We start from the raw sequence: 22,445 nt of genomic DNA on the forward strand, positions 1-22,445 counted from the left end.
ATTGCCTCGGCCACTCCGGAGCAATCAGGATCATCCTGGCTCCGGATTGCGACAGCTTGATCAGCACCGCCGGAATCAGGGGAATGGGTGGAAAGGCGGAGAGAAAGCTGTTGGACCAGCTGATCCATAGGGCATTCCCCAGTGTCCCTGGTTGGTAGTACCTGGACGCGAAGTCGCGGCATTTGCTGTTTTCTGCCTGTGAGAAGTTGGCCTGATGTATGATGTCACTAGTTATAGTGTACACCTTATATCAGTCCAAATACCCTTATGGTGATTGGTTGTAAAGTCAACCTTATAGACCAGCTATCCTAGTGGTAGCATGGACAAGAGCAGTCTTAGGCTAAACTCTGAATGGCATGTGAAGCCAGCTGTGATACCATATATAATCCCTTGAATACCAAATGAAAGGACACCACAACAGATATATATATAAAATAAAGTGTATTTATTCTAGTCAAACCCTCAGCACTCTTTATGAGATTAGAGGTAAGTACAACACAGTCTTATTTAAGCATACATTAAGTCACACAGGTAAGTAATACAGTTAGGCCCTAGGGGCCACGCAAACCATATACTAAGTAAGTGGTATAAGAACCACTGTCACGGAAATAGAATAGGCCTAGGCCTAGGGAATCGCTGGGGCTACACTACACTAGCGTTAGTTAGGAAGTGGGAGGCCCACGGGATTCGTGTGCAGAGTGGAAACACTCACGCGTAATGCGTAAAAGTCAATAGCAATAGTACAGTTTAGAAAACGGTAGATTTAGGACACTTCCGGAGTAGCTAGGAAGTTGAGACTTGAAAACTAGACACTAGGATAGTCACTATCCTGATGAGCACCGGAGTACCCAAGTTACCTAGCCCACAGGCTTCGGGTGCATAGGGGTGAAGATGCGTCGTTTTCGTCGTCGACTCCTATGGATGCCTGAAGAAAGATGCTGACAGGCAGTCAGTGAAGAGTGTCCGGTGGATCCCAAGGCTGGGATCAAGAAGAGAAGAAACCTGCAAGCAGAAGGGACAGAGTCAAGGTCATCAGCCAGTGACCACGTGGAACCAGGAAGGAACCAGGCGATGTCGTGAAGATTGCAGGTGAAGGTGAAGCTTGTCGCTGCAGCCAGGAGGACCAGGAAGCGCCGAGGACGACCAGGACCAGGAGGCGAGCTGTCCCACGAAGGCTCTTGCTGTCGGCGGCGTCGAAGTTGGACTAGGACTCACCAAGCCTTGGCAAGCGGAACCCACGAAGAACGAAGGACTTGCTTCTGGTGCAGACCAGGAAGGTCTGGGGTGCTTCTTCTTTGCAGAGAAGCGGGAGCCAGTCTGGAGGAGCCAAACCAGCGCAGAAGATTTCAGGGTGCGTCGTCACAAAGGCCACTAGCCAGCGGGCAAGCAACCGGACAGACGCGGCAAGCAGGAAAATGCTGAAGGGCCCCACGCAGGACTCGTGGAGTGTGGGGGGCTGATCTTCGGTGCAGATGGTGCTTGGGGTTGGGGCTTCTCAATCCCCGGTGCACAACTTCGAGGGTACCTCAGAAGCTGCGCTTTAAGTTACTAGCCACTTTTTCCAGGTAGCCGGTCCCACGTCGCTCGTCGCCTCCACGAATCTCAGCTCTGCTGCAGATGTGGATCAGGGTCGGAGAAGTCTGGAAGTCAAGGCTCTGGTCAGGCTCTGCAGTCGGTTCCTCGTAGAACGTGGGCAAAGCAAAGGGTAGTCTCTTGATGGTGCCTGTTTGCACAGGGTAGCCACTCCTTGGCTACAAGGGAGATTCTTCAGTCTTCTTCTTTCGTCGAATGTCGAAAGGTCCAGAGTTTCTGTTCAGTTTTGCAGGTTCAGGATAATCTAAAGTCTTGAGGCCCAACTCCCACTCTTATACTAATCTGGGGGGCTGGGATACCTGCTAGGTCACGCCTTATGGGTGGGACCTGGGAGGGAGTGCCCCAGCGCCGGTTTGAACTGGACTATGCAAGGAACACCTTGTGTGCCCCAGGCATGTCTCATTCCTTTCAGCCCACCCTGCCCCAATACACTAAAGGCTGTCTGGGGAGGTGCTAGCACCTCCCCAAGCAGGAAACCTATTGTCCAGGCCACTCTGGCTGGGATCACTCCGAGCTACAGGAGGTCAGACTTGTGTCGTGGCAGCAGCATCCATTTTGTGATGCTGAGGCTTTGGTCAGAGGCTGACAGTTGAAGTATGATTTTAACATGTCTTTCCCTCTAGAAGGGGGGAATAATATTCTCATGTCCAGAAATGGCATGGGGGTATTATTCCACAGTGTTAGACACCTTACACGACATGTTTCGATAAAGCCAAACCATAGTTACCATAACCGTCTAAGATTATAAGGCACTTTAAGAGTATATGGTAGGCTATATCATAGAACAGCTATAAGGACATGGTTCCGAAAGCTGCAGACAGGCTCAGCTCATGCTAGAGCACCATCTCACATGTTACCAAGCACTCTGCCTCCAGGATTGTTAAGGCCTGCCATAGGAGTGACTGATAGGTACACATGTGTCTATATATAAGGGTAGATATAGGCATACTATATCTAAGCAAGGGGTGATTACACGACCTTGCCCCAGCTGAGTGATCAGCCAGTTGTGTCTGATTGGAAGGCCAGACCAGGGGTGGCATAATACATGCTGCAGCCCCTGGGAGGCCTAGGGTACACCTATGCCCTGGGTACCTAGGGTACACTGTACAGGGTCCAATAAGGTGATCCTTACCAATTGGTTATGTACCTAGGGTACATGGAGTCCATTTTAAAGAGAGAGCAGACAGCCTGAGACCCTGAATGGCAGGATCTCAGGCCAACTAAGTCGAAAAACCAGCTAGACACTAGGCAAAAAGTTGGGGGTAACCATAGTCAGATATCCACCTTCCTACACAACCCCCCCCCCCCAAACGAAAGGAGATAAGGCTGGACTTGACAAGGTAAGCCTCTATTGCCTGAGTGGCCATATAAGGAAGAACCAGCACTGGCATGGTTACCCCCTGTCTCATGGTCCACTAAGCAATCCCTCATCCTAAAGATATCATAGGGTCTCCACCATAGGGAATCTCTACCTTTGGTGTGTCTTTGCAAAGTAAAAGGCTGGTGTTGAGATGGAGTACTGAAGTGAGTGTCCTCAAAGTGAGGCCTCAGCTTCCTCCAATCATCCTCCACCATGGATGCCTTTCTTTCTCTAACTGAGTTGCACTGTGCTCTCAGGGTCAGCCTCTGGCTACCTAAAGCTGGAGGCTGGGTCCCTCTTGTGGGCTTACTGGAGGGACAGGTCAGGTTTGGGGCCCTAAGGTCCCATGTTTGCCTGTGCCCAACAGAATCCCTCTGGGGGAGGTCCCTAACTACCTGTGAAGGGGATCCCTCAGGAATGTTTTTACCCATCACCTGGCTAGGGCTACTAGCCAGGCAATCCTCATTCTTTTGATGGGGGGGTTCTTGTGGACAGGGGCCCTCTTGGGGTCCACTGGCCTCCCTGACCTCTGCAGCCCTGGGCTGACTGAGGCAGGGTAGAGAGAGGCAGGCTACCTGCACCAGACTGGGTCCCACCTTGGAAGGGGCCACTGACATCAGAGGCTCTGCCAGGCCAGGCCTGGCTACCTCTGGGGCAGTTCCTTCACAAGGGGTGAGGTCAGATCCCTGAGGAGGCTGACCTTTTCCTAATGTCTGGGGAGAGGGAGACTTTTCTTCCTCCCCACTACTCTCTGTTTGTGTGGAGTGATCCATAGTTTCAGGCTTCACTACACCTATATCAGTCTGAGTATGGGCTGAGACCATTACAGCCTTGCCAACCTTTTCAGGAAGGCACTCAGTTTGTGTTTGAGCTGTGACTGTCACAGCTCTGCCAATTTCTACAGGGAAGTCTGTCTGTGCCTGGGCCGTGGCTACCACTGCCCTTCCAACCCTTTCAGGGAGGAAATCTGCTTGGACAGGGGTTGTGACTGGCACAACCCCACTACCCTTTTGGGAAAGGCCTACCATTTTGGAATGGGTGTCTTTTTCAACTCCAGCCCAAGCTGAGAGTTCTAAGTCATTCCCCAGTAAGCAGTCCACAGGCAAGGTTGGAGACACTGCCACCCTTTTAGGGCCAGTGACACCTCCCCAGCTGAGACATACCTCTGCCATGGGATGACTGTTCTGTTTGCCATCAATGTTAGTCACCTGGTATGAGAAACCAGGCAAAAGCTGCTCAGAGGGAACTAGCCTATGGGCCACCATAGTGATGCTAGCTCCAGTGTCTCTGTAGGCCTCAGCTTTTCTACCATTGATGTAGGGTTCCTGTCTGTACCTACACAAAGTGTTGGGACAGGCAGTGAAGTTGGCAAACCCCATGCCACCATCACAGACAAGAGTAGCTGCTGTAGGGGAATTGGCTAAGCCAGGATCCCCCTGTGTTCCCCAAGAAAACCCAACCAAACTTTTGGGGGCACTCCCACCACCTGGGGGATTACTGCTGACAGTAATAGGTGGTGTGACAGGAGTAGTTGGAGGAACAGTTTTGTTTTTAGCCTGTGGACAACTGCTGTCAGTTTTCCAATGCCCAGGAGTTTTACACACATGGCAGTAAGGCTTTTTAACTGTGGTAGAGGAGGGAGCTTGGGACCCACCACCCTGTGTGGAGTTTTGGGGCCCTGAGGAAGATTTCTCTTTTGCTTTATCCCCACCCTTCTCTTGAGGCTTGGCGGTATCTTTCTTTTGGTCACCACCCTGATTTTTAGGCCTAATCCTGGTCCTGACCCATTTATCTGCCCTCTTTCCCAATTCTTGGGGAGAGGTCAAATCTGAGTCTACCAGGTGTTGATGGAGAAGCTGGTTCTGACAATTACTAAGGATCTGCTCCCTCATAATCAAGTTGTACAATCCTGTATAGTCCTGCACCTTGCTGCCATTTAACCAACCTTCCAAAGCCTTAGTGGCACAATCCACAAAATCAGACCAGTCCTGTGTCTGTGTCTTCTGGGTGTCTCTGAACAACAACCTATATTGCTCAGTGGTTAAGCCAAACCCATCTATCAGAGCACTCTTCAGGACTTTGTAATTGTTTGCATCCTCATCACTGACTGTGAGGAGCTTGTCTCTGCCTTTGTCAGAAAAGGAGAGCCACAAGATAGCTGCCCACTGACTTTGGGGTACCTGCTGTACTTTGCAGGCCCTCTCCAAAGCAGTCATCCACTTGTGGATGTCAACCCCATTCTGATATGGGGGGACTATCTTGCTTAGGTTTCTATGGTCATAAGACCTATCCCTATCTCTAGGAATGTTGCTGCCACCAGTGGGTTCTAACCCACTTAACTTTTGTTCTCTAGCCAGAGCAAGCTTCTCTTTGGCAAGGGCAAGTTCTTCCCTCTGAATCCTCAGATTAGCCTCCCTCATTCTGGCTGCATGCTCCTTTCTCTCAGGTGAAGTCATTCCCCTGTGAGAGGAAGCATTAGAGATGCTAGAGACATGGGAGTGGATGGATTCCCTTGAAGGGGATCTGTCCCTCCTGCTTCTCTGTGTAAGCCTACTTGTGGGTCTGTATGGGGGGACCCCATGCAGACTCCCATGTAAACTTAGGTTAGCCTGGCTAAGTCTTCCTACTTGGCCCTGGCTGTCTACCTCTCCATCTGAAGCCCCATCTGACTCCTCTGTGGTGGGTAGACCCTTATCTACAGCTATGGCACCATCCCTGGCAGCTCTTTCAGCATCATAGGCCTCCAGAAGCTCCACTAGCTGTCTAAGGGTAGGGTTGGAACCCTGTTTTATTCCTCTGGAGGTACACAAATGTCTCATCTCCTGGAATGTTAAGGTATCATACCTAGAGGGGGTCTTCTGCAGACCTGCCCCTCCTGAGAGAGCATCTACTTGATCTCCTCCCAGAGGCATGATCTAGTGAGGGTGTGGTGTGCACCTACCTACACTAGTTGTTTCTACTAAACCTCTCTAGTAGTTGTAGTCAGGGTGTGTTAATCCCTTCAACCTACAACTGCTAAGTCCAGTAGGACTTAAGTATTATAAACTATGTTATATGTACCTAGACAATATCTGTGTGATCTTTCAATTTAGTATCTTAAGATTACAATGGTATTACAACAGCAAGCTCAGATCCCAACCGCTGCTCACCAATGTGAGAAGTTGGCCTGATGTATGATGTCACTAGTTATAGTGTACACCTTATATCAGTCCAAATACCCTTATGGTGATTGGTTGTAAAGTCAACCTTATAGACCAGCTATCCTAGTGGTAGCATGGACAAGAGCAGTCTTAGGCTAAACTCTGAATGGCATGTGAAGCCAGCTGTGATACCATATATAATCCCTTGAATACCAAATGAAAGGACACCACAACAGATATATATATAAAATAAAGTGTATTTATTCTAGTCAAACCCTCAGCACTCTTTATGAGATTAGAGGTAAGTACAACACAGTCTTATTTAAGCATACATTAAGTCACACAGGTAAGTAATACAGTTAGGCCCTAGGGGCCACGCAAACCATATACTAAGTAAGTGGTATAAGAACCACTGTCACGGAAATAGAATAGGCCTAGGCCTAGGGAATCGCTGGGGCTACACTACACTAGCGTTAGTTAGGAAGTGGGAGGCCCACGGGATTCGTGTGCAGAGTGGAAACACTCACGCGTAATGCGTAAAAGTCAATAGCAATAGTACAGTTTAGAAAACGGTAGATTTAGGACACTTCCGGAGTAGCTAGGAAGTTGAGACTTGAAAACTAGACACTAGGATAGTCACTATCCTGATGAGCACCGGAGTACCCAAGTTACCTAGCCCACAGGCTGCGGGTGCATAGGGGTGAAGATGCGTCGTTTTCGTCGTCGACTCCTATGGATGCCTGAAGAAAGATGCTGACAGGCAGTCAGTGAAGAGTGTCCAGTGGATCCCAAGGCTGGGATCAAGAAGAGAAGAAACCTGCAAGCAGAAGGGACAGAGTCAAGGTCACTAGCCAGTGACCACGTGGAACCAGGAAGGAACCAGGCGATGTCGTGAAGATTGCAGGTGAAGGTGAAGCTTGTCGCTGCAGCCAGGAGGACCAGGAAGCGTCGAGGACGACCAGGGCCAGGAGGCGAGCTGTCCCACGAAGGCTCTTGCTGTCGGCGGCGTCGAAGTTGGACTAGGACTCACCAAGCCTTGGTAAGCGGAACCCACGAAGAACGAAGGACTTGCTTCTGGTGCAGACCAGGAAGGTCTGGGGTGCTTCTTCTTTGCAGAGAAGCGGGAGCCAGTCTGGAGGAGCCAAACCAGCGCAGAAGATTTCAGGGTGCGTCGTCACAAAGGCCACTAGCCAGCGGGCAAGCAACCGGACAGACGCAGCAAGCAACCGGACAGACGCAGCAAGCAGGAAAATGCTGAAGGGCCCCACGCAGGACTCGTGGAGTGTGGGGGGCTGATCTTCGGTGCAGATGGTGCTTGGGGTTGGGGCTTCTCAATGCCCGGTGCACAACTTCGAGGGTACCTCAGAAGCTGCGCTTTAAGTTACTAGCCACTTTTCCCAGGTAGCCGGTCCCACGTCGCTCGTCGCCTCCACGGATCTCAGCTCTGCTGCAGATGTGGATCAGGGTCGGAGAAGTCTGGAAGTCAAGGCTCTGGTCAGGCTCTGCAGTCGGTTCCTCGTAGAACGTGGGCAAAGCAAAGGGTAGTCTCTTGATGGTGCCTGTTTGCACAGGGTAGCCACTCCTTGGCTACAAGGGAGATTCTTCAGTCTTCTTCTTTCGTCGAATGTCGAAGGTCCAGAGTTTCTGTTCAGTTTTGCAGGTTCAGGATAATCTAAAGTCTTGAGGCCCAACTCCCACTCTTATACTAATCTGGGGGGCTGGGATACCTGCTAGGTCACGCCTTATGGGTGGGACCTGGGAGGGGGTGGTTACACCCACTTCCCTTTGTCCAGTTTCGCGCCAGAGCTGGGGCTGGAGTGCCCCAGCGCCGGTTTGAACTGGACTATGCAAGGAACACCTTGTGTGCCCCAGGCATGTCTCATTCCTTTCAGCCCACCCTGCCCCAATACACTAAAGGCTGTCTGGGGAGGTGCTAGCACCTCCCCAAGCAGGAAACCTATTGTCCAGGCCTCCCTGGCTGGGATCACTACCAGCTGCAGGAGGTCAGACTTGTATCGTGGCAGCAGCATCCATTTTGTGATGCTGAGGCTTTGGTCAGAGGCTAACAGTTGAAGTATGATTTTAACATGTCTTTCCCTCTAGAAGGGGGGAATAATATTCTCATGTCCAAAAAAGGCATGGGGGTATTATTCCACAGTGTTAGACACCTTACACGACATGTTTCGATAAAGCCAAACCATAGTTACCATAACCGTCTAGGATTATAAGGCACTTTAAGAGTATATGGTAGGCTATATCATAGAACAGCTATAAGGACATGGTTCCGAAAGCTGCAGACAGGCTCAGCTCATGCTAGAGCACCATCTCACATGTTACCAAGCACTCTGCCTCCAGGATTGTTAAGGCCTGCCATAGGAGTGACTGATAGGTACACATGTGTCTATATATAAGGGTAGATATAGGCATACTATATCTAAGCAAGGGGTGATTACACGACCTTGCCCCAGCTGAGTGATCAGCCAGTTGTGTCTGATAGGAAGGCCAGACCAGGGGTGGCATAATACATGCTGCAGCCCCTGGGAGGCCTAGGGTACACCTATGCCCTGGGTACCTAGGGTACACTGTACAGGGTCCAATAAGGTGATCCTTACCAATTGGTTATGTACCTAGGGTACATGGAGTCCATTTTAAAGAGAGGGCAGACAGCCTGAGACCCTGAATGGCAGGATCTCAGGCCAACTAAGTCGAAAAACCAGCTAGACACTAGGCAAAAAGTTGGGGGTAACCATAGTCAGATATCCACCTTCCTACACTGCCGTAGCGAACAGATCGATATCCGGAGTGCCCCACTCCGCGAAGACGTCTCTTAGCACGTCGTCGTTTAGCACCCACTCGTGATTTTCTTGAACGAGCCTGCTGAGTGCATCGGCTTGGGCATTCTGCACTCCCGGCAGATGGGTTGCCGTGATCGTCAGGTTCCTGGCCACCAGCCAATTCCAGATAGTCTGTGCCTCCCGAGACAGCGTGCGTGACCGGGAGCCCCCCTGCTTGTTGAGGTAGTACATGGTAGTAGTATTGTCCGTCTGAACAAGCAGGGAGTTCGTCGTGAGGGAGGGATGGAACGCCTTCAGGGCCAAGTGTACTGCTCTGAGTTCCAAAAAGTTGATGTGGTAAGTCATCTCCGTCTGCGACCAGATCCCCTGAATCTGAAGAGGGCCCGAATGCGCTCCCCAGCCCTGGAGAGACGCATCGGTCACTATGGTCTGGACCGGAATATCCTTGTGGAAAGGAGTCCCCTTGCAAACATTCTCTGAGGAGAGGAGCACCACCATTTCAGAGATTGGAGAGCGTGTTGGGACAGATGAATCTTGTCCTCCCAACGCCCCCGCCGCTGGTCCCATTGATCCTCCAGACATTCCTGCAGAGGCCTCATATGCAGACGTGCATTGGGGGTGAGAAAGATGCATGAAGCCATCGACCCCAGCAAGGAAGACACCGTCCTCACTGTAGGAGAGCGGGCTGAGAGGAGGTGCAGGGCCTTCCCACGGATCGATAAGCGTCTCTCCTCCGAAGGACACACGCTTGCGTTCAAGGTATTGACTGAGGCCCCCAAGTATTGGAGACACTGCACAGGGATCGGCACTGACTTCGACATGTTGATGTGCAGTCCCAGGCGATGCAGCAAGGCAGCTGTCCTGTTGAAGTGACACTGGGCTTCCCGGTACGTGGAGGCTTTGATCAGCCAGTCGTCCAGGTATGGATACACAAACACCTTGCTTTTCCGCAAGTGTGCCGCCACCACTGCCATGCACTTGGAGAACGTCCGTGGGGCAGACTTCAGACCAAACGGGAGTACTGTATACTGGTAATGGTTGTTGCCTACCAGAAACCTCAGGAACTTGCGATGCTTTGGTGCGATCGGCACGTGAAAGTAAGCGTCCTGCAGATCTATGGCGCACAGCCAGTCTCCTCGATGCAACTGAGGGTAAATCTGATGCAGGGACAACATACGGAACTTTTCTCTGCGGATCCACTTGTTTGCTTGACGCAGATCCAGAATAGGCCTGAACTCGTTCTTGTCCTTTTTTCTGACGAGAAAGAACCTTGAGTAAAGACCTTTTCCTTTTTGCCTCAAAGGAACAGCTTCTATGGCCTTCTTTGCCAACAGAACGTCCGCCTCCCGCTGGAGCTCCCGCACCATGTAGGGAGAGCGCACTGGTGGAATCTGTGGAGGCGGGCTGGTGAAACGAAGACTGTATCCATTGCAAACAATATTCAGCACCCACTTGTCCTGAGTTATTGTCCTCCACTCTGCCAGGTAGTGTTGAATACTTCCCCCCACCGGAGCGGGTAACGGATGAGGGGGAAGTGACCCTTCAGGGCTTCGACCCGGCCGGGCCTTTGTTCCCCGCCGAGGATTGATGTTGCCCCCTGCCCCTCTGGCGCTTCTGAAAGGACTGCCTCGGGAACTGTTGCTGCTGTTGCTGGGGCTGTAGCTGGTGACCCGACTGACGCCCTTGACCCCTTTGCTTGGAATAGCGCCTGCCCGAGGAGCGGAAGGCCCTCCTCTGCTCCCTGGGCCTCTCCAGTCCCACTGCCTTCAGGGTTTCTGCCTCGGCCTTCATGCGGGCCATCTCGTCATCCGCATGAGACCCGAACAGCGTCGCGCCGGAGAACGGCAAATTGGCAATCTTCTGTTGCGCCTCAGGCTTGAGCGGTGTCAGCCGTAGCCAGGAATGCCTCCTCATGTGGACGCCGTGGCAGTACCCATGGGCCGCCAGCAACGATATATCCCCCGCCGCACTGATGATCTGGTTAGAGACCATCATGCCCTCGTTCAGCACCTCCTGAAAGTCCTCCCTCTTATCTCTAGGCAGGGAGGCAGCGAACTGTTGCAGGGAGTCCCAAAGAGACCGGTCATAGCGACCCAACAGAGCGGAGGCGCTAGCGCCCTTCATCGTAGTGGCCGACGTGGAGCACATCCTCCTCCCCAAGGAGTCCATCTTACGACTCTCCTTATCCGGAGGGGCCGTGGACGAAGGCGTCGTAGAGTGTTGCTTACGAGCCGCCGACACAATGACAGAGTCCGGGGGAGGATCCACCCTGAGGAACGCCGGGTCCGAGTCCGGGGCCCTGTACTTTTTCAGCAGTCTCGAGGGCGCCGGTTTCACCACGGCCGGCGTCAAGAACACCTCCATTGCAGGCTCCTCCAACCCCGGAACCAACGGGAGTAGGGGGCGCGACAGATGAGCCTTATGCAAAGTCTCAAAGATCACAGAGGTGGTGGGAATAGGGGTAGTTACTAATATTCCCAACTTCGCCGCCCCCCTCATCAGCACCTCCTGGAAAGTGGCAATGTCATCCACCGGAGAGACGCGGGTAGGAGGCGTCTCCGACAGCGAGGGAGAAAACCTGCCAGCCTCAGAATAGTCCGTGCCCCTCGAGCCTCTGGAACGAGACTGGTATCTCCGTCGTCCATGCCCAGACCGAGTGGAAGATCTGCGCCTACTCCGAGACCGCCTGCGAGGACGAGAGCGAGATCTCCGTCTGTGGGGATCCTTCGGGGGCAGAGTCCGTGGCTGCGGTGGAGATGCAGACCGCGGAGGCGCGGGCAGAGGCAGCGGAGGAGGAGGAGGAGGAAGAGGAGGAGGAGGAGGAGGAGGAGCAGGCGCCGGTAGAGGATCCGACGGAAGAGCAGGCGCAGGAGGCAGCGGAGGCCGCTGAGGCCGCAGCGGGGACAGATGTTCCGAAGCCCCATCACTCCTTGCAGGAGAGCCCGCACCATCACTGTCCGGGCTCTCGGCCACTCTTCTCTTCTTGGAGGGCCTGTCCTGTGTTGAAGGCACCGACGGGGAACACCCCCGTCTCCCCGATCCCCGACTGGAGATCGTAATCACTGAGGACGTGTTCCCCGAAGTCCTCGACGTCGAACTGTACGTCGACCTCGTCCGGCGTCTCTTGGCCGGTCGTCGCCCCCTCGACGTCGACCTCTGGCGCCTCGACGTCGACCTCTGGCGCCTCGACGTCGACCTCTGGCGCCTCGACGTCGACCTCTGGCGCCTCGACGTCGACCTCTGGCGCCTCGACGTCGACCTCTGGCGCGTCGACCTCTGGCGCCTCGACGTCGACCTCCGGCGCCTCGACGTCGACTTCCGGTGCCTCGACGTCGACTTCCGGTGCCTCGACGTCGACTTCCGGTGCCTCGACGTCGACTTCCGGTGCCTCGACGTCGACTTCCGGTGCCTCGACGTCGACTTCCGGTGCCTCGACGTCGACTTCCGGTGCCTCGACGTCGACTTCCGGTGCCTCGACGTCGACTTCCGGTGCCTCGACGTCGACTTCCGGTGCCTCGACGTCGACTTCCGGTGCCTCGACGTCTACTTCCGGTGCCTCGACGGCGACTTCCAGTGCCTCGACGGCGACTTCCAGTGCCTCGACGGCGACTTCCAGTGCCTCGACGGCGACCTCCGGTGCCTCGACGGCGACTTCCGGTGCCTCGACGGCGACTTCCGGTGCCTCGACGGCGACTTCCGGTGCCTCGACGGCAACTTCCGGTGCCTCGACGGCGACCTGTGCCTCGACGGCGACCTGTGCCTCGACGGCGACCTGTGCCTCGACGGCGACCTGTGCCTCGACGGCGATCTTCTCCAGCGCTGGGATCTCGGCGTCGACTCAGTCAGCGTCGAGCCATGGGTCGACGGCGAAGGCGGTGAGTGCAGACCGCCACGGGGCTCAGTACGACGTCGATGGGGTGTCGACGTCAGCGACGGCGACCCGGTCCCGGGTCTCGCCGGCCCCTCTCTCGACGTCGAACGCCGAGGCTGCCGCGACCCAGAGCCCTGGATCGACGGTGAACATACCGGTGCCTTCTCCCTCGCCGTCGACGTCGAAAGCGACCTACCAGCCGGTAGGCGCCGTGTCTGCTCCCTGCTCTGCCCGGAGGTCCCTCCAGGGGCTGAAGCATGGGCGGAGGAGGGGGAATGAGACCCTCCATGCCCCGAAGTCCCACCGGTCCTCTGCTGCTCCTGACCCTGAAGACGAATCTTCTCCCTGTCCCTCAGGGTCCCCTTGGAAAAGCTTTTACAGATGACACATGTAGCTGGGACATGTGAGGACGGCAAGCAGAGGATACAAACATCATGTGGGTCCGTCTTGGCCTTTTTCCTCCCACACTCAGGGCATTTATCGAACAAAGCCATGCTAAGAGTGGGCCAAAACTGCTCCAGGTTGCAGGCAGTAGTAGACCAAGGCTCTAGACGTCGAATGAAAACACTATTTATTCAAAAAAATCCAACTTTTATCAAATAAACCACCCAAAAGGGTAGAGCTCAAGCTCCAGGGTCCTGCTAGCAGGAGCCGGAAAAAAGAACTTAAAGTAACTTGCTTGGGCTGTGCATCCTGGGATACTGGGGGTCTCTGGAGAGTTTCTTAAAGGCACGGTATCCCTTTAGCAGACACATAATGACAGCCTATAGGGCTTGTCTGTCCACCCCTTCCTCTCTATTGCCTAAAGGGATTTTGGTGAAGGGAGTGTGATACAATAAAGGAACATGTCAGATGTGAATAAAAATGACATTTAAACTTTATTATGGCTTTTGTGTTCACTTCAAAGGAAGTGCTGGCCAGTGCAGCCGTGTTGTTATTAGGCTGTATTATTTTTGTCTGTCTCTTAAGTGTCTTTGCAGGTTTGCAAATGCAGGACAACTTAAGAGATATTTTGATTGCTCCGGGGTCCCCGCACATGGGCGGGACTATTCATAGATTATGACTATACACAGAGATCCCCTACTACAGAATAGAGGCCTTTTTCCATAATGAGGGAATGTGTCCAACCTCAGAGTTAAAGATTTTGGTAAGCTTGGAAGCCATCAGCTCTGGAGCCAGCTTCACCACCAAGGCAGGACAAAGGTTTGATGGAGAGCCAGATTAAGTGGAGTGAATTATCCTAAACTGATCTGGAATGACTGGGAAAATTCTGTAAAGGTTGCCTCTTCTAGGACATTATGATACAAAAACAATTGGTCTGACGTTCAGTCTTTGAGCGTGTGAATTAATTTGCTGACTGTGTACAACAAATGCTTAACACTGTCCTCTGATACTGCCTTACTGCTCGTCCACACTACCACAAATAGAGAGTGAGGTGCTATCCAACTTTACGTCGGCCTACCTTTGGGGTTCCACTGGACTCTGTGCACACTATATCTCACTTTGGTATAGTATATATAGAGCCAGCTTCCTATATGTGGTCACTATTATAACACTAATAATATTAGTAGCTCTGGATAATGGTCATTGAACATAAGTAGTTATTATTATAGAAAAAGTTGGAGACGCCCGGCCATTCAAGCGTAAAATACGTGTGCTGCAATAACCATATGACAGAAACAGATGTATTCTGGTATAAGCACCAACAGAGTAAATAGATGGTAACATTCTACCATAGTGCTAAAACAATGGATGTATGCAGGCATATAAATACATGACCGTAATAAAGCTTTGTAGAAACCCTGCAAAATAATTCAAATCAGAGAAAGGCCTTGCTATAGTCCCTTACAATGTCAAATCAAAAATACTTCTATGAGACCCCAAACTAAGCCCAGAACAGAAGTCAATAAGCTGCTCAAACGCCTGATATGTCAGTAACAGAAAGAGAAAAAATATTGATGAAGACAAAGCAAACTGTTGCATAGAAGTTTTAAGTTATCCAAGTAATTTTCTGGAATTAACAATGACTTATTTGACAAAGGATCAGAAGAGTTAAACTGTTGATGAGTTTACCTAGGAGCATCTATATTTCAGCAGATGAAGTGGAAATAAATCGCGAAAGAGTTCAGTAAAGTACTTGTGACTTAAGGGACTCTGATTAATGAGAAAAGGAGGAGGAAGCAAACAAAATGCATAATCTGTGGCTGTAGATGGGTAATGAAAAAAAGGAGACTATGAACAGAGTGGACGGAATTTTATTCTCCTTTTGTGTGTCTACCAATAACATTCAGACAAAAGCAGCAGAGAATAAAATGTACAATAAGTGGCGTAGCTTGAGGGCCGTTGGATGTGTGAATTTTCTGCCTGTCTACCCACTAGCAAGGAAGGAATCTGGACATTACAAGCCTGCCTGCACTCAATTATGTTCAATGCTGCATAATGGAATGGTGTACAGACACATTGAGAGTAATGCTTGATACAGATTCAATCTGTGAAAATCTTGGACAAGAACATTTTAAGTAGTGTATCAGTAACTGCAAGCAACTGCAAGCAACTGATTTTGTTCAAGCTATAAAGCAATATTTAAATTCTGCAACATTGATCAATGTTACTGGCATGATTCATATAATAATGCTCCTTTTCTCTGGCACATTTGCCCTCAACTCCTGATGTCCATGCCAGGCCGGATTCCTTACTACGTAGACGATCAGGAATATTAAAAATAATTGCCAGCATCCCTGCCAATGATTTCTATTACCTTGTCTTTAAAGAAGGGTAGAAGAAAAACAGAACTGAGTCTGGTTTTCCTTGGGTATCTCAGAGGAATGTACCAAAATATTTCAAAGTTTCAACCCCTCACCGGTGTCATCTTGCCCTGATTTACCTGTTTAACTTCAAAAGAGACTGTCTGAGTTTCTTCATCCTCTTCTTCATCTTTGTCCATTTGTTCATAAAATTCAAACAGGTCAGCAGGCACATCCTGTTTCCCTTGAGCATCGAGTCCTTGTGATGTTGAGGTATTCCCTGCACCTTCAACTGTCTTTGAAATCTACAATTTAAAAAAAAAAAACACGCGTCTCTTGCAAAGATTTGTCAGATTCCCTATGAACACATCTTTATGATCATTTGTAGGATATAATTGCTAAAGGCATTTTAAATGCCTGGTTGCAGTACTACTTCGGAAATGTTACTCTTCTCAATTTAACCACTCAATCAACAAACATCAGCAGCTTTAGACCCAACAGCCCAACCACAATTTTTATTTCTTATCAAAGGATGCCTTGGTTCTCAGATGAAAGAGTTAAGGCTTAGCAACTCTTAAAATCTCTTGAAAGGCACTTTTACAAGGATATTCTTTAGAAAACAGAACTAATTACAAGAAGGGTTTAAGACATGACAAGTCACAGTTCCGACAAACTAGATCGAAGTATTATTCCTAGCGGAATCTCTCCAGAACAAAGGCCCCTCAAGAATTCTTTACAATTGTAAACATATTTTCAGTCCAAAACATGCACTACCGAACGTGCCACTTTCAAAAGATATTCATTGCTCGTTGTCCTCCTTGTGGACACAATCCATATCTACTGCTCATTTCAACCCCCCCTCTCCTTTATGGATACTATCTCAACCTTGGCGTACAGTTTTGACACCAACCACTGTCTTTCCTTTTTAAGCCTAGTACAGATTAACAAACTCAGATCTGCTTAGATCTATTAAATCTGGCTTTCTGGATGATCCCTGTCCAACCACAATAATTCACAACCTAGCTGCATCTATTGGACTTTTCTTGTGTCCGCCTATTCTTCCCTTACGCCTGGCATTTTTATTAAAGAAACCTTCTCTTGATCCTCTTTCAACATCCAACTATCAGCTGATTTTGCTTCTTGACATTTTGTGAGAAAGTAGCAGAGAAGGTATTCAATACACAGTTCAGTTGTCAGTTCTTAAATTCCTTTCTGGTCGGATGAACAGGTTTACTTACCTTCGGTAATGCATTATCTGGTAGAGACAATATCTAGCTGAAGATTCCATACCTTTGAATTCCCCAGGCGTCAGGAAACTTTAGTGTGAGCAGTACCCCTTGCGTGAGCCGTCGGGTGGCTCCATTCGGCTCCATGTGACGTCTGCTTCGTTAGAGGTTATGATGTTGCGGTTACTTATATAGGTGCCACCCAGGTGCGTCAAGCGCAGAGCTATGAAGTGACTGACTTGATTGTGTGTCATAACTATGGCCCTGAAATGAAAACAACCCTAGCCCTAACCAATGAGTCCACAGAGCGGGGAGGCATAGATGGGTATGTAAGGAATCTGCAGCTAGATATGGTCTCAACCAGATAATGCATTAACGAAGGTAAGAAACTTCATCTGATAGAGACTCTAGCTGCAGATTCCTTACCTTTGAATATATACCCAAGCCATACCATCCTGGCGGTGGGCTGCAGACAAATGGACTATACTAACAAGTCCAGCAGGACAGAACAGGTGAAATGCCCGTCCCAGCAGACCGGACAGTCCAGGCAGTAGTGTTTGGCAAATGTGTGCAAAGATGCCTACGTTGCTGCCTGGCAGATGTCCAGGACTGGGACACCCAGAGCCAACGCCATGGTCTCAGCCTTCCTCGTGGTGGAGTGAGCTTGTAAGCCCTCTGGTGGCTGCTTCTTAGACAGGACATAGCAGATCATAATGCTGAGAACGGCCCAGTGAGAAATGATCTGTTTGTGCACTGCCTGACCTTTCTTAGCTCCCACGTACCCCACTAAGAGTTGCTCGTCCATCTGGAACTCTTTTGTGCAGTCAAGGTAAAATGACAACGTCCTTTTTGGGGGGGGCAAAAAGGTGGGAAGCGTGATTGATTAACCCAGAAGGAATGGGGTCACCACCTTAGGTAAGAATGAAGCCCTGGAGCGAAGCACCACTTTATCTGCAAAGACCATCATATATGGAGCCTTGAATGACAATGCCTGCAATCCACTCACCCTCTGGGCAGATGTTATTGCCACCAGAAAGGCTGTTTTAATGTCAAGCAGCCGGAGGGGACAATTATGTAACAGCTTGAAAAAAGCGCACATAAGTAAAGTGAGGACCACATTAAGGTCCCACTGTGGCATGACAGAGGGCGTGGGTGAAAACATATGTACAAGCCCTTTTAAGAATCTATTTACAACTGGAGATTTAAACAAGAAGGGTTGGTCTGGCAAACCGAAAGAGAGGGGGCAGAGCAGAAAGATAACCCGTGAGAGTACCCAACGCACAGCACTACTGGGCAAGGGTAAGGATGAAGAGAAGCATAGTAGATAAAGAGGCAGAAAGAGGCTCAATAGACCTCACAGTACAATATTTTACAAACTTTTGCCAACGGCAGGTGTATACCGTCTTAGTGTAGATCCACCAGGCTGCCAAAATAACCTCACATACTTCAGGAGGAAGGTCATAAGCTATCAACTGCCGCGCTCAATCTCCACGCATGAAGGCATAGAGTTGACAGGTTTGGGTAGGCGACCCTCCCCTGCTGCTGTGTCAGAAGATCCTCCCGAAGGGACAGCCTGATCGGAGGATCGATGCTCATTTTCAGAAGCTCTGGATACCAGACCCTCCTTGCCCAGAGTCACAAGAATTACTTGGGCTGAAGTGGTATGGGCAGAAAGGCTTACAATAGGCCTCAGCCTCACTTGCGACTAGCGATAGCCACATTGGGAACTCCAGCACACAAAACTGCTGATATTGCGTGTGCTCTTTGGAGACGAACAGATATAACCAAGGCTTTCCCCGCCACCTCCGACTGGAGACGCCATTTGTGATTCGCTAGGGTTCGGCGGATGAGTTTGTCTACCCTGGCATTCAAAGAACCTGCCAGGTGTTGAAAAACCAGGGTTATCTCCTGCTGTTCCAGCCATGTCCAGAGACGTAGGACCTCTTGACAAAGGGTCCACGACTCTACCCTGCCCTGTTTGTTGCAATACCAGATGGTGGTGGTGTTTTCCATGTACACTTGCACTAACTTCCCCTTGACAGAGGGAAGAAATGCTTTAAATGCCAGACGGATTGCCAGAAGGTCCAACAAGTTGATGCAGAGCCCCAACTCCACCAGAGACCAGTGTCCCCTCATCTCCACCTCTCCCAAATGGCCACCCCATTCCAGGAGCGACGCACATTTCACTACTGTGTAATCTGGTTGGGGAAGGGAGAGGGGTCTACCTCTGACCCAATAGTGGTTTGCTAGCCACCACTGCAGGTCTTGTGCAGTTCTCTCTGAGATATGGCCCATGTCGGAGGGATTCTGACGTGTTTTACCAACAGGATGCATGCGCTGAGGCCCAGCAGCCTCAGAGTCAGTCTCACCGAAATCTAGGATAGAGGCTGAAACATCGGTATCATAACCTGAATATCCTGAACTCAACGCTCGGGAGGATAGGCGCGAAATTGCACAGTGTCGAGAACAGCTCCGATGAAAAAGAGCATCTGAGAAGGAGTCAGGTGTGACTACGGCATGTTTATAGAAAACACAAGAGAATGCAGGAGGTTTGCCGTAGCCTGAAGGTGGGAGACGACAGCCTGGGGCGAGGACACCTTCAACGGGCAGTCGTCGAGGTAGGGGAAGACTGAAATCTGTGTGCCCACCCCGTCACTTTGGTGAAAACCCAATGGGCGCTGGTAAGGCCCAACGTCAGCACGGTAAACTGAAATTGCTCGCAGCCTACCTTGAACCGCAGGCAGGGTGGGGATGTGAAAATACGCACCAGCCAGTCTCCATGGTCCAGGTCATACTCGATCTGACCCAACGAGAGTATCCGGAGATCGAAAATGGGCCGCAACTCCTTTGTTCTTTTTCGGAATCAGAAAGTAGCGGGAATAACAACACCTGCCTACTTCTGAAACAGATATCATCTCTGTATTTCTCCCTTGGCCAGGAGAGCTGTAACTTCCTCTTGGAGTAAAATTAAATGATCCTCCGAAAGCAGTTCTTGAATTGGCAGAATATCGGGGTGCAGAGAATAGCCGATCAGAATTATCTGCTATACTCACTTGTTCAATGTTGTGGACCTCCAGTGGAGGAGGAGAGGATGGATTTTCCATCCAACTGGAGTAGCATGGTCTTGCAGAGTCAGACTAGGAGTGCTTGGAGTCTGCGAATGCCGGGGGCTGGGTGGCAGACTACTTCTGGCTTCCATTACGCGGTTGGAGCCGCGTCCACATCCTTGCACAACTTGGGAGGTCTGCGCAGGATGGTGGCTGGGATGTGGTTGGAGCGGCCAAAAGCCCTGTCTGTTGCCAAAAAAGGGGCGAAAGATAGACTGGTCGTTGGTTGATACAGTGAGGCCCAAGTGTCTGGTCATAGCTCAAGAATCCTTGAAGCGCTCCAAGGCAGAGTCCGCCTCCTTCTCCAAAGAGACAAGGTCCGTCAAAGGGCATGTTCATCAAATTGGCCTGGACATCGTCTGAGAAGTCAGATGTTCTTAGCCAGGCCTGGTTCCGTAAGGCCCATAACGACAAAACCGCTCTGCCCTGCGAGTCAGTTGTGTCAAGGCCACACCTAATGGTGAATTTTGTTTCATCTCGCCCATCCCTCACCGCCTGGGAGAGTACAACCCGGGCCTCCTCTACATGTGCAACCGTATCCCAAAGGGAGTGGGAGAAACGGCCTAATAAACATGCGGTATTCACAGACCACAATGCCAGGCTGGCAGAAGAAAACATCTTCTAAGTGTCTCCCGTCTCTTGGATTCCCCATCTATTGGGGGGGGGGGGGGAACGGTGTTAAACCCCTTCCAGTCCTCTCCGTGCCTGACAAGTTCTGAAAATGACTAGGCAACAACATGGAACCTCTGGGTTCTACCACTGTAGATCTGACGCCTCAGGGATAAGGATGGAGCTGGCACCACCGGCGGCACTGACTTTGGGTCCGACGCCGGGGAAGGTCACATAGGCACGACCATAGTCTTCCCGGATCCAGAATTGGATCCATGAGGCCTCACAGGTGCTGAGCCAATGGCTTTTAATCCGATGGGGCCCCCTGCGCGGCCCAAAGGCTCACCAGAGGGGTCAGCACGCTCAAATACGTGGCGCATGGCCTTGTAAAATTATTTTGTTTGAGTGGGGGGAGCTTTTCCTCCTGGGAAAAGAAGGGAGGCACGGTCAACCCTGGCTTCAGCTCCGCAAAACTGTGCCTAGAACATCGTTTTTTCTCATTTCTTTCATTGATGGACGACAGTCGAGGCGAAGAAGAAGTCCTCTTAGACCTTTTTTTCTTGTGCCTCTTCCAGAGTGTCCCGAAGAACTCGAGTGGGAGGAAGAGGACTTGGGGCTCTGGGAGCGATCTCACGACCTCCTGTTCTGTGATCGGGGCTGGGATCTCTGCAGTCTCGCTGACAGGTGTTGACTGCCGGGCTGCAAGGAGCTTCATAGCACGCTCTCGCAAGTCCTTCGGAGCCTGTTGGTATTGTAGACAATATTAGAATTGAAAAGTTGTGACCATGTAACCATGGATTATCCAGTCCGTGGATGGTGTCTCAGACACAGTGAAAGGTAATTGGTCTAATTTTTCGTTGTGCAACATGGTATATTTCGCATCTCTGCGTGCCATTACTATTTCTCGTTTCGTTAGTTCACATGCAGAAAACAGACTTGTAATATTGAGGTAACGCCACGGCACGAGGCCAGAATGTAGTGTTTGCAATGTCCAGATTAACAATACAATGGACCGGAAGTGTGATTGTCCATGTTGTAAAATAGACATATCTTGCTGTATTCTGTCAATTGCAAAAAAAAACATGTTGCCCAGTGAATAGATTCTGGATGATAATGTGGTCATACTGTTGTAAACCTCATCCAAAGCCTTTTCTAAGTTAACCCTGTCGATCTTGTACAGTCTCTCAGCAGCTACCAGTTGTGAAAAATTTCTAACGGACATTGTATTTTCCATCCAAGAAGCGCTTTTGACGTGTGTTTCGGGGATCTAATAAAAAATCCCTGAGATCCAGGTCATCAGAAAGAAGGGACAAGTGTTTCTTCACCTTAGAAAGTGTTGAGGGTGTTAGCCAATCAAGGCACAACTTCCCAACACTATATGATATCACCACCCAAGAGTTTCCTGCTTGTACATATCGCTAATCAGGTCTATTGATCCTAAACCCTTCAGTTTTGCCCAGGAATATAGATTGTCGCCCATTTGTGTCCACAGCCCAAACCAACCATCCCTATCAATTTCATGTCTCATGAATTAAAAGAACAATTATGTATCATGGTATTTAGTGTATCCAAATGCGTTAGATGCTGTCAGTTCTACGAAGTGTGTTCAAATTCTTCATCTTGGTTATTCCACGACAGGAGGTTTGTTGTACTGTTATATACATGAAAATTATCTGATGTGGTATAAGGCATGCTTCGAATAAGGCCTCAGTTCCCTGAAGTTGGCAATCTTTTGTCCCCTAGATAGATTTTGTGTTCATGGTGTCATGGTGTCTTTCCAAAAGTCGAAACCCTACAGACAGTTGGAAAATAAAGGAGGCAGAGTATATCAGCTTTGTTTGTTAGCAGTTTTCTTTGCAGGTGTCGGTGCAAGCCTATAATAATACAAGGCTGGGTCCGATGTGTCAAAAACAGAAAAATAAGGAAACCTCTGTACAAATGTTTTTGAACTAACACAACACAACAACCGACCTCACATCCTGTCGGCCTGGCACAAATTA

The 22,445-nt window shown here is 50.3% G+C and overlaps 1 protein-coding gene across 6 annotated transcripts in view; it reads right to left on the reverse strand.

Moving 5' to 3' along the window:
- ERCC3 (ERCC excision repair 3, TFIIH core complex helicase subunit) overlaps positions 1 to 22,445 on the reverse strand; it is a 1,429,399-nt gene that overhangs the window by 1,224,247 nt on the left and 182,707 nt on the right. For all 6 annotated transcript variants that reach the window (XM_085640927.1, XM_085640925.1, XM_085640926.1 and 3 more), the window contains one exon: positions 15,644 to 15,808. In XM_085640927.1, coding sequence (XP_085497053.1) covers positions 15,644 to 15,808 — 165 coding nt within the window. The remainder of the gene's footprint in view (positions 1 to 15,643; positions 15,809 to 22,445) is intronic.

Source organism: Triturus cristatus, chromosome 2_2 (genome assembly GCF_964204655.1).
Source record: "Triturus cristatus chromosome 2_2, aTriCri1.1, whole genome shotgun sequence".
Lineage (NCBI taxonomy): Eukaryota > Metazoa > Chordata > Amphibia > Caudata > Salamandridae > Triturus > Triturus cristatus.